General features: G+C 22.3%; 1 protein-coding gene across 1 annotated transcript in view; it reads left to right on the top strand.

Annotated features, from left to right (window-relative positions):
* LOC117177799 (sodium-independent sulfate anion transporter-like) overlaps nt 1-12,325 on the top strand; it is a 56,860-nt gene that overhangs the window by 32,930 nt on the left and 11,605 nt on the right. Inside the window, exons 8-10 of the mRNA XM_033368732.1 lie at nt 6,083-6,223; nt 10,843-10,988; nt 11,149-11,322. Of these exons, the coding sequence (XP_033224623.1) occupies nt 6,083-6,223; nt 10,843-10,988; nt 11,149-11,322 (461 nt within the window). The remainder of the gene's footprint in view (nt 1-6,082; nt 6,224-10,842; nt 10,989-11,148; nt 11,323-12,325) is intronic.

The following is a 12,325-nucleotide window of genomic DNA, read 5'->3' as shown; positions in this document are numbered from 1 at the left end:
TTGCACAGTTCTTATATAGTTCCATATGAAAAATTTGCGATTGAAAATTCTTTCATTTTTTAAATTTAAAATTGAATTTTAAGTTTGGAATGTTTATAATTTTATGTAATTTAATTTTGAAGATCTATAGTGAAAAATTCTTCAACTTTTAAGAGTTTCAATTAAAGATTATTTGATTTTAAAACTGCTTAAATCAAAATCCTCGTATTTTTTAACAGTTCTTCCATTTTTTAGAGAATATATTCAATTTTGAATTCTAAATTTTTTAAATTGAAGAAATTTCAAATCTAAATCATCAGTATGAAGAATTTTCAATTTTAATTTTTCAAAATAAAAAAATCTTCAAATTTAAATAGTTACATTTTGAAGTTCTAAAACTTTGAAAGGTTGGAATGAAAAATTCTAGAATTTGCAAAAAATAGAAATAAAAGTTGTTTATTTTTCAAGCTTAATGTTTCAAAGTTATTTACTTTTTGAATATTTCTTCTATAGTTCAATATGCAAAATTTGCGATTGAAAATTCCTTCATTTTTAAAATTTAAAATTAAATGTTAAGTTTGTAATATTTATTATTTAATGTCATTCAATTTTGAAGATCTACAACGAAAAATTCTTCAATTTGTAAGATTTTCAATTAAAGCTTATTTGATTTTAAAACTGCTTAAATCAAAATTCGCGTATTTTTTAAAAGTTCTTCCATTTTTTAGAGAATATATTCAATTTTGAATTCTAAATTTTCTAATTTGAAGAAATTTCAAATCTAAATCATCAGGGTTTATATGTTAAAAGTATCTGTTTTTGAACATTTCTTTAAATAGTTGAATATGGAAAATTTACGATTAAAATTTTTGTCACTTTCAAGATTTAAAATTAAATGTTAAGTTTAGGATCTTTCTTGTTTAAAATAATATAAAGTTTGAACTTTAAAAAAAAAATGTATATTAATTGTCCAAATATGCAATGGGAAATTCTTCAATTTTTAGGATTTTCAATTGAAGACTCTTTGATTTAAAAAAATGCCCTAATCAAAATTCTCGTAGTTTTTAAAAGATCTTCAATTGTTTAGATTTATCATTAATTATTCTTCGCTTTGGAATGTTTATATTTTAAAATCATGTAATTTTGTAAATTTTTTAAAGAATATATTTAATTTTGACTTCTAAATCTTCTAAATAGAGAAAAATGTTAAATGCAAGTCATTAGAAAGACCAAATTTTTAATTGAAAAATTTTTAACTGTCATGATTTGTATAATTAAAATTTTTCAATATTAAAAACTCTTCAAATTTGAAAGAATCGAGTAAATTTCTTAATTTCTGGCAGACATTTTTTTCTTTTAAATTGGCCAATATTTCAAGTCACTAAAATTTTTCCCCCTAAAGAAATCTCAGATATTGAGGTATTAATTAATTTTTAGTTGATTGTTAAATTTAAGCCAATAATGCATCCCCTTATCTCCGAACTATAAATATGCCTTGCTTAATCGACAAATCGATAAATCAAATTTCAGAATGACAAGACGAAATGTATGAGATAAAAGCAGGTAAATCTGTGCCATGTAAATATTATCGCCCATTTTATGGTTTTTTTTTACTTGATAAATGTAGATGCATACATTCTTGATTATGTGATTCATAAACTAAATACTCGATTTGTTAAGCAATGTTTAATTTTTAACTTATCGCTAAAAGTAGAGCAACCTCTTGCGACATTCCAATCATTCACTTTAACTTTAAGTCTTCATACATTGTGTAATACTTTTAAAATTATTATTGTTTGTAGACACTTTTAAATTTTTTATTTGATTACGCATATTTCCAAGATTTTAACAAGTTTGAAAGATTTCAGGATATTTGAAAAGCTTTTAGGGTATTTAAAAAAATTCCAAGGAATTTGAATAGTTTTAAAGATTTCGAGGAATTTCAAGGACTTTAAACATTTTTGAGTATTTTAAGGGATTTCAAGGAATTTTAAATATTTTCGGATATTTAAAATGTTTTAAAGGAATTTCAATCGATTTTATTAAATTCCAAACAATTTGAAAGACTTTAGAGTATTTTAAAATATTTCAGGAAATTCCAATAGATTCCAAAAAAATTTCGAAGAGTTTGAAAGATTTTAGGGTGTTTTAAAAGATGCCAAGCAATTTCAACAGATATAAAGAAATTTGGAAGAAATTGAAAGATTTTAGGGTCCAATACATTAAGAATAATTTGAAAGGTTTAAGGATATTGTAAAAGATTCCAAGAAATTCCAATAGATTTCGATGAATTTCAAGGACTTTAAACATTCCCGAGTATTTTAAAGGATTCCAAGGAATTTCAGTAGATTTCAAGGGATTAAAAATATTTTCGGGTATTTTAAAAAATTCCAAGGAATTTCAATAGATCTCAAGAAATATCAAATCATTTTAAGGGGTTTCGAGTATTTTGAAGAATTTAAAGTATTATTAAGTGTTTTAAAGATTTCGAGGAATTTCAAGGACTTTAAACGTTTTCGAGTATTTTAAGGGATTTCAAGGAATTTTAAATATTTTCGGATATTTTAAAAGTTTTAAAGAATTTCAGTATATTTTAATAAATTCCAAACATTTTGAAAGACTTTAGAGTATTTTAAAATATTCCAAGAAATTCCAATAGATTGCAAAAAAATTTCGAACAGTTTGAAAGATTTTAGAGTATTTTAAAAGATTTCAAGAAATTTCAACAGATATAAAGAAATTTGGAAGAAATTGAAAGACTTTAGGGTCCAATACATTTAGAATAATTTGAAAGGTTTAAGGATATTGTAAAAGATTCCAAGAAATTCCAATAGATTTCGAGGAATTTCAAGGACTTTAAACATTTTCGAGTATTTTAAGGGATCCCAAGGAATTTCAGTAGATTTCAAGGGATTAAAAATATTTTCGGGTATTTAAAAAATTCCAAGGAATTTCAATAGATCTCAAGAAATATCAAATCATTTTAAGGGGTTTCGAGTATTTTGAAGAATTTGAAGTATTATTAAGTGTTTTAAAGATTTCGAGGAATTTCAAGGACTTTAAACGTTTTCGAGTATTTTAAGGGATTTCAAGGAATTTTAAATATTTTCGGATATTTTAAAAGTTTTAAAGAATTTCAGTATATTTTAATAAATTCCAAACATTTTGAAAGACTTTAGAGTATTTTAAAATATTCCAAGAAATTCCAATAGATTCCAAAAAAATTTCGAACAGTTTGAAAGATTTTAGAGTATTTTAAAAGATTCCAAGCAATTTCAACAGATGTAAAGAAATTTGGAAGAAATTGGAAGATTTTAGGGTCCAATACATTTAGAATAATTTGAAAGGTTTAAGGATATTGTAAAAGATTCCAAGAAATTCCAATAGATTTCGAGGAATTTCAAGGACTTTAAACATTTTCGAGTATTTTATGGGATCCCAAGGAATTTCAGTAGATTTCAAGGGATTAAAAATATTTTCGGGTATTTAAAAAAATTCCAAGGAATTTCAATAGATCTCAAGAAATATCGAACAATTTTAAGAGGTTTCGAGTATTTTGAAAAATTTGAAATTTTATTAAGTGTTTTAAAGATTTCGAGGAATTTCAAGGACTTTAAACGTTTTCGAGTATTTTAAGGGATTTCAAGGAATTTTAAATATTTTCGGATATTTTAAAAGTTTTAAAGAATTTAAATATATTTTAATAAATTCCAAACAATTTGAAAGACTTTAGAGTATTTAAAAATATTCCAAGAAATTCCAATAGATTCCAAAAAAATTTCGAAGAGATTGAAAGATTTTAGGGTATTTCAAAAGATTCCAAGCAATTTCAACAGATGTAAAGAAATTTGGAAGAAATTGGAAGATTTTAGGGTCCAATACATTTAGAATAAGTTGAAAGATTTAAGGATATTATAGAAGATTTCAAGAAATTCCAATAGATTGCGAGGAATTTCAAGGAATTTCGGGAATTAAAAATATTTTCGGGTATTTTAAAAAATTCCAAGGAATTTCAATAGATTTCAAGAAATATCAAATCATTTAAAGGGGTTTCGAGTATTTTGAAGAATTTGAAGTATTATTAAGTGTTTTAAAGATTTCGAGGAATTTCAAGGACTCTAAACGTTTTCGAGTATTTTAAGGGATTTCAAGGAATTTTAAATATTTTCGGATATTTTAAAAGTTTTAAAGAATTTCAATATATTTTAATAAATTCCAAACAATTTGAAAGACCTTAGAGTATTTTAAAATAAATTTCGAACAGTTTGAAAGGTTTTAGATCATTTAAAAAGTTTTCAAGAAATTTCAACATATATAAAGAAATTTGAAAGATTTTAAGGTCCAATAAATTTAAAATAATTTGAAGGTTTTAAGGATATTGTAAAAGATTCAAAGAAATTCCAATAGATTTCGAGGAATTTCAAGGACTTTAAACATTTTCCAGTATTTTAAGGGATCCCAAGGATTTTCAGTAGATTTCAAGGAATTTAAAATATTTTCGGGTATTTTAAATGATTTCAACGAATTTCAATAAATCTCGAACACTGAAATATTTTAGAATATTTTAAGAGATTCCAAAAATTTTATTAGATTCCAAAAAAATTTTCGAAGAGTTTGAAAGACTTTAGAGAATTTTAAAAGATTTCAAGCAATTTTAGTAAATTGCAAGACATTGCAAAGAATTCAAACAAAAAAAAATTCGAGGATTTTGAAAAATTTTAGGGCATTTCAAAAGATTCCTAGAAATTTCAATATATTTCAAAGATTCTTTAAGTTTCAGAGTATTTTAAAAGATTTAAATAAATTGAAATAGATTTCAAGAAATGTCAAATAATTTTTAAGGTTTAAAGGTATTTCAACGTATTTTCAAAATTGTGTATTTTAAAAGACTCTAAGGAATTTCAATAGATTACAATAAATTGCGAAGAATTTGGAAGTTTTTAAAGTATTTTAAAACATTCCAAGGAATTTCAATTGATTTTAATTTTTTTTTGAATTTTTAAGATTTAAGAGTATTAAAAAAGATTCCAAGGAATTTCAGAGGAATTAAAAAAGTTTTCAAGAATTTTACAGATTTTAGACTATTTCAAAAAGTTTGAATTATTTGAAAGTATATTAAAAGATTTCAAGGAATTTTGAAGAATTTTTAAGAGTTTGGATTTTTGTAAAGATTGCAATGTATTCAAAGAATTTGAAAGGGTTTAGAGTGTTTTAAAGAATTCTATGGAATTTTAAAAGATTTCAAGAATGTCAAATAATGTTCAAGGTTTAAAAGTATTTGAACGAATTTTCAAAATTGTAGTCTATTTTAAAAGACTCCCAGGAATTTCAATAGATTATAAGAAATTGCGAAGAATTTGCAAGTTTTTCCAAGAAATTGGAATAGATTTCGAGGAATTTCAAGGACTTTAAACATTCTCGAGTATTTTAAAGTATTCCAAGGAATTTCAGTAGATTTCAAGGAATTTAAAATATTTTCGGGTATTTTAAAAAATTCCAAGGAATTTCAATAGATTTAAAAGAATTTTTAAGTTTCGTAGTATTTTAGAAGATTCCAAGAAATTGTTAAGATTTGATAGTTCTTTAAAATATTCCAAGGAATTTGAAAAGATTTCAAGAAATTTCAAAGAATTTTAAATGTTTTAGAGTATATCAAAGAAAATTGAGAGATTTTACAGTATTTTCTAAGACTCCAATAATTTTCATTAGAATTCAAGAAATTTTGAAGAATTTTGTGGATTTTAGGGTATTTTAAAAAGATGCCAACGAACTTTCAAGAGCTTTAAAAAATTTGAAGGGATTTCAATGAATTTGAAATATTTTTAAGTATTTTTAAGGATTCCTCGGAAGTTTTAAACCAATTAAAAAATGTAATTTATTCAATAATATTTGATTGACAAATTTTGAAGAATTTATTTAGAAGAATTTTTGGGCTTTCAAAGAATCTTGATGATTTTGCGAGATTTCAAATATTTCAAGGTTTGAAATATTTTAGGATATTTTAAAAGATTCGAAGGAATTTTTTTAAATCTCGAAGAATTTATTATTTTTTCCATTATTTGTTTTTTTTATAATTATATTTTTATATATTTTTAATTTTCAGGTACAATGACGCTCCTAGCACTCAGTTTTTTGACTCCCTATTTTCACTACATTCCACAAGCGACTTTAGCTGCAGTACTTATAAGTGCAATTGTTTTTATGATCGACTGGGAAATCGTGCCGTTACTCTGGAAAGGAAACAGTAAGTCTTTTCTAAAATTTTTCTCGTTCTATACAAATATTATAATCTTATTTTGTCCATATTTTAAAATTATATATATATTTTTTTTTATATAAATATAAATATTTAAAATTCGTAATGTTTAGTACGTGATAAATTTTCAAGCAGAACAGGAATAGTTACATTTTTATTTTTAAAAAATTGTTAACTAAAACACGAATGCTCATACTAAAAAAACGAATTTTCATCTAAAATGATGAAAACTTAAATAAATGAATTTCTAACAAAATAGTTTAATTTTGAACCCAAATGAATTTTCTACAAACAAAAAATAAATTTTTAACTAAAACAGATATATTCTCAACTTAAAATATAATAGTTGAATGTTCAATAGCAAAAAATCAATTTTCAGTAAAATAAAAAAAAATACTTTATAACAAAAATAAATTTTTAAAAATATATATAATAGTTAAATTTTCAATGAAATAGAGAAATTTGCAACCAATGAAATAAATTTTTATCCAAAGATATCAATTTTCGCCCAAGAATCTTAATTTTGAAACAAAAAAGTTGAATTTTTAAGAAAATACGTAAATTTTTAATTAAATATTTTAATTTTTAAGGAAATTTTCAAACTAATAATTAAATTTCTAACTTCAAAAATTAATCATTACCCAAGAAGATGAAGTTTTAATTACTGAGATTACTTTTCTACCAAAAAGCTGAAGTCTAAACAAAAAAAATTTCAATTTTCACCTAAAATAGATACATTTTTAACTCAAAATATAATTGTTAAATTTCCAACTAAAGAGATGAATTTTCAACAATAAGAATTAATTTCTATAAAAAATGATACATTTTTGACAAAAAATAAAGTAGTTAAATTTCACTTTAAAACAAATTAATTTTTAATGGAAAAAAAAAACAATTAACTTTTTTCCAAAGAAATGGGATTTTCAACCAAAAAGATCAGTTTTTCACCAAGAAGATTAATCTTCTAATAAAAAGATTAATTTAAAAAAAAAATACATACATTTTTCGAAAAATTTTCAATCTAATATTTACATTTTCAACTCAAGAAATTAATTTTCAACTGAAGAGATGACTTATTTTAATCGAAATGATAAGTTTTTGATTAAGAAGTTTAATTTTTCATTGAAAAGATAATTATGTTTTACAAAATACATGATTTTGCAATAAAATATTTGAATTTTTAAAGAAACTTTCAATCTCGTAGTTAAAATTTCAACCAGAGAAATACATTTTTGACGAAAGTTGTAAATAAGTGACCAAGAAGATTAATATTTTACCACAAAAGACAGATTTGCATAAAAATGTAGGAATTTAAAAAAAAGATAAATCTTTATTCGGTTAAATGAATTTTTAACGAAAGAATGGAATTTTCTACCAGAAAAGATAATTTTTCATAAAAATAAATGAGTTATCTACTAGAAAAGATAAAATTTTCAACCAAAAATAGAATATTTCAATTTTAGGGAAATTAATTTTGGAAAAAAATACGAACTTTTTCAAAATGGTTAAATTTTCAGTGAAAACAGATAAATTTTCAGATTAAACTATTATTTTATGTTTTTTAAAATTCAAATATTCAATTTAAAATTCATGTGTTTTAAAAATTAATATTATTATTTTTAAATATATGAATTTTCAAACAAATATTTAAGAAAATTACATTTTTATTATAGAACATAATTTTTTGATGAAGCATATAATAGTCAAAATTTCAGTTTAAAAATAATAATTTTCAATTTTAAAAAATAATTTTTAGTGAAAGAAATTAATTTTCAACCGAAAATATAAGTTTTAGACCAAGAAAATTAATTTTACACCGAAAAATGAATAAGTTTTTACCAAAAAGATGAATTTTTAACAAAATATATGAATTTCCAGTGAAATATTTTAATTTTTAAAGGAATTTTTCATGTATTAGTTAAATTTTTAACCAAAAATATTCATTTTCAACCAAAAAGATAAATTAGTCACCAAGAAGATTAATTTTCTACTAGAAAGACGAATTTTAAACAATATACATACATTTTTAACCAAATAAATTAATTTTGTACCAACAAATAAATTTTTTTAACAAATTACATACAGTTTTAACTAAATATTTTGAATAATGGATGTGATGTGAGTACAAATTTTATATAAATATTTTTCAGTATATATATTTTTTTCTAAAAAATTTGAACTAAATAGTTGAATTTTCAGACAAAAAAAGTAATTTTTTAACCAAAAGTGATGTTTAATTTTTATAGAGGAGAATTCATTTTCAATAAAAAAAATTTGTCTACGAAACAGTCTAATTCTGTACGAACTAGGTTAATTTTATACCAAATTGTGAAATTTTCAAATAAAAAAGACAATTTTTCTATGAAACATTTAAACTTTCAACCTGAAAGTATGAATTTTCAAAAAAAAATTAATTTACAATCGATCAGTTGAATTTTAGCAAAAGTATTTTTCATAAATAGTTTCAATTAAAATAAGAAATTTTAGACAAAAAAAAACTTTTAAGAAAGTAGTTCAACTTTTAACCAAGGAGTTGAATTTTTAATGCAATAAGATGAATTTTAAATAGCTTAATTTTCAACCAAGCTATTGCTCTTTCAACGAAAAAATTTATTTTCTTTAAAAAATACTAGTTTCAAAAAATAAAATAATTTTTAACTAAATAAATGCATTTTTTACCAAAAAATAAGAATTTTCAACAAATTATATACAGTTTCAATTAAATATTTTTTAGTTTTTTTTTAGTTTAAGTTATTTTTTAGTCTGTGTAATTTTTTTTTCTAAAAAATTTGAACTAAAAAGTTGAATTTTTAAGCTAAAAGGGTAATTTTTTAAACAAAAATTATGTGTAATTTTTATTGAGGAGAATTTATTTTTAATAAAAAATTTTTTTCTATAAAACAATTTAATTTCCTACGAATTAGTTAAATTTGTAACCATGTTATGAAATTTTTAAATCATTAAGAAAAATTTGGCTATAAAACATTTGAAGTTTCAACTAGAAAATTTGAATTTTCAAAAAAAAAAAATAATAATTTTACAATCGATTAGTTGAATTTTAGCAAAATATTTTTTATACATTTTTTCAATAAAAATTTTTAAAAAGTTTAAAAAAACCTTTTACCAAGGAATTGGATTTTTAATGTGAATTTAAAAAAATTAATTTTTAACCAAACCATTACACTTTTAACCAAAAAATTGATTTTCTTTCAAAATTACAAGTTTCAGAAAAATACATAAATTTTTAAGTAAATGAATGAATTTTTTTACCGAAAAATACGATTTTTAACAAATTACGTTCAGTTTCAACTAAATATTTCGAACAATGGATGAGTCAAAATTTTATATGATTATCTTTTTTTTTACTGAATAGTGGAATTTTCAGACTAAAAAAGTAATTTTTTAACCAAAAATGATGTGTAATTTTTATTGAGGAGAATTTATTTTCAATAAAAATTTTTTTTTCTACAAAAAATTTAATTTTTGACGAATTAGTTAAATTTTCAACCAAGTTGTAAAATTTTCAAATCAATAAGGAAAATTTTGCTTTAAAAAATTTTAAATTTTATCTTGAAAATATGAATTTTCAATAAAAAAATCATTTTAGAATCGATCAGTTGAATTTTAGCAAAATATGTTTCATAAATATTTTCAATTAAAACAAAAAATTTGAACAACAAAAATTCACTTTTAAAAAGATTAATTTTCAATCAAACCATTAAACTTTTAACCAAAAAACAGACTTTCTTCCAAAAAATACGATTTTCAACAAAATACATAAATTTTCTTTCAAATAGTTTACTTTTCGGGCCAAAAATACGATTTTTTTACAAAAGAATTTATTTATCAGCTCAAAAATATTAATTTTGAACAAAAAAGTTATTATTCAACCAAAAAAAAACAATATTTAAGCAGACAGTTGCATTTTTAACAACTACAAAAATACCATTTTTACAGTAAGAGATACATTATCAAACTAAAAAGACAAATCATCAACAAAATAGTCGGTTTTCAATAAAAAAAATATTTCGGTCAAGATAGAAACGAAATCTTAAGCAAATTATTAAATTACCCATTCAAAAAGATTTATTTTCAACAAAACAGTTGAATTTTCAACCAAAATTGTTAAATTTTCAAATAAGTAATCGAATTTTGAACCAAATAATAAAAATTTTAAATAAGAAAGGTGCATTCTTATCGAAGAAATATAATTGTAAAAGGTTCAATAAGCTTCCAACAAAAAATAGCTTATAAAAATATTTTAAATAAACATTGAATTTCATTTTTAATACTTAAAAAAGTTTCTGACACTATTTCCACCGTTTAAAAAATTTTTTGGCACTATTTACACTATTTTTTATTTCTAAACTGAGTTCAAGATCTGAGAATGTAATGTTTGATTTTTATATTACAACAAAGTTTAATTTAAAATAAAAAAGAGTTGAACAATTCAACCAAAAAAGGCGAATTTTCACGAATTTCGATCTAATAAATATTCAATTTTAATTTTCTCGCACTATACAAATCTTGAAATCCAATTTTATTGAAATTTAAAATTAATAATTAAAAAAAAATATTTCAATATGAAAAAAAATCTTTATTTTCAGGAGCCGACGCTATAGCTTGTATTTTAACTTTTGGGACTTGCGTTCTCGTGAATGTAAAAATAGGCCTGTTATTTGGCACCATTTGCAATATCGTTTACCTGATTTTCCAGTCTGCCAGGCCGAAAATTTCCGTGACAGAATGCAAGGTGCTTAAAAAATATATCTACAAATTGTGAGGATAATTGTCATACTTACAACTGTATTATTTAAATAATTATTATGTAATCTATATGCTAAATTCCATAAATAATAGTGTGTCTAAAACCAAATTTGGATTTTAAAAATCGTTTTTTCGCTCCTGATTAGACAAATACGGAAGACAAGTACCTGCTGCTTAAACCACAAGATGGATTGCAATTTTTGGAAATTAATTACCTGACGAAAAGGATATCAAAAATTGGAGAAGAGTCAAAAAATAAGGGACTGCCTTGTATTATTGACTGTCAGGGTTTTAAAGGAATAGACTACACGGCCATAAAAGTAAGAAATATTAATTTTAAATACGAGGCTTAAAAATATATTTGAATTTTGATATAATTTTTGGTAGGGGGCAGATCAGGGAAACCGGAAAATCAAAGAAACATGGAGGATTTTTTTTCTCAGGGATAGATTTCAAAAGATCCGAAAAGATTTTTAATATTTGACAAAATTTTTAATCAATTATAATCATTTGACGAGATTTCAAAAGATCTGAATTAGTTTAGGGTTTTTTTAATATACAAGGAATTTTAAAGAGATTTCAAAACAGTTCAAAGGGTTTAAAATATTTTACGGAATTCTTTGAATTCCTTTTACATTTTAAAAATACCCGAACATTTTTTGGAATCTTGTAGAATTGTGTAAAATATTTAAAATCCTTTAAAATCTCTTTACAATTCCTTTTATATTTTTAAAATATTCTAAAATATTAAAAATCCTTTGCAATATTTTAGGGACGACTGGAAAATCCCGAAAAATAAAATTCCCGACACTCTAAAATTCCCGAATTAGAAAATTCTCGATTAATCAAATTCGCTAATAATAAAATTGCCGAAAAATAAAAATACCGATTTGAAAAATTCCCAAATAATAAAATAAACGGATAATAAAACTACCGAAAAATAAAAATACCGAATTGGAAAATTGCCGAAAAATAAAAATACCGAATTGGAAAATTCCCAGATAATAAAATTTCAGAATTATCAAATTCCTGAATAATAAAATTTTATTCTTGACAGTTTATAATATTACCGATTCGGAAAATTCCCGAATAATAAAATTCGCGACAGAAAATTGCCGATTTATAAAATATCCAAATTGGAAAATTCCCGAATTTCAACAATTAGAATTTTTTACAAATATATTTTATTGATTATAAATACAACAATAAGACATTAGTTAAAAAAATTATTTTTAACATTTAAAATTTCGAAGCTTATTTCTTGAATTTAAAATAGCAATAATTTTAAATAAAATATTTCTAGGTAACGCATGTTTTTTTAAT

This window comes from Belonocnema kinseyi, chromosome 8, assembly GCF_010883055.1.
Source record: "Belonocnema kinseyi isolate 2016_QV_RU_SX_M_011 chromosome 8, B_treatae_v1, whole genome shotgun sequence".
In the NCBI taxonomy this organism is placed as follows: Eukaryota; Metazoa; Arthropoda; class Insecta; order Hymenoptera; family Cynipidae; genus Belonocnema; species Belonocnema kinseyi.
The sequence above is the reverse complement of the archived record's forward strand: the minus strand, read 5'-3'. Positions and strand labels throughout refer to the sequence as shown.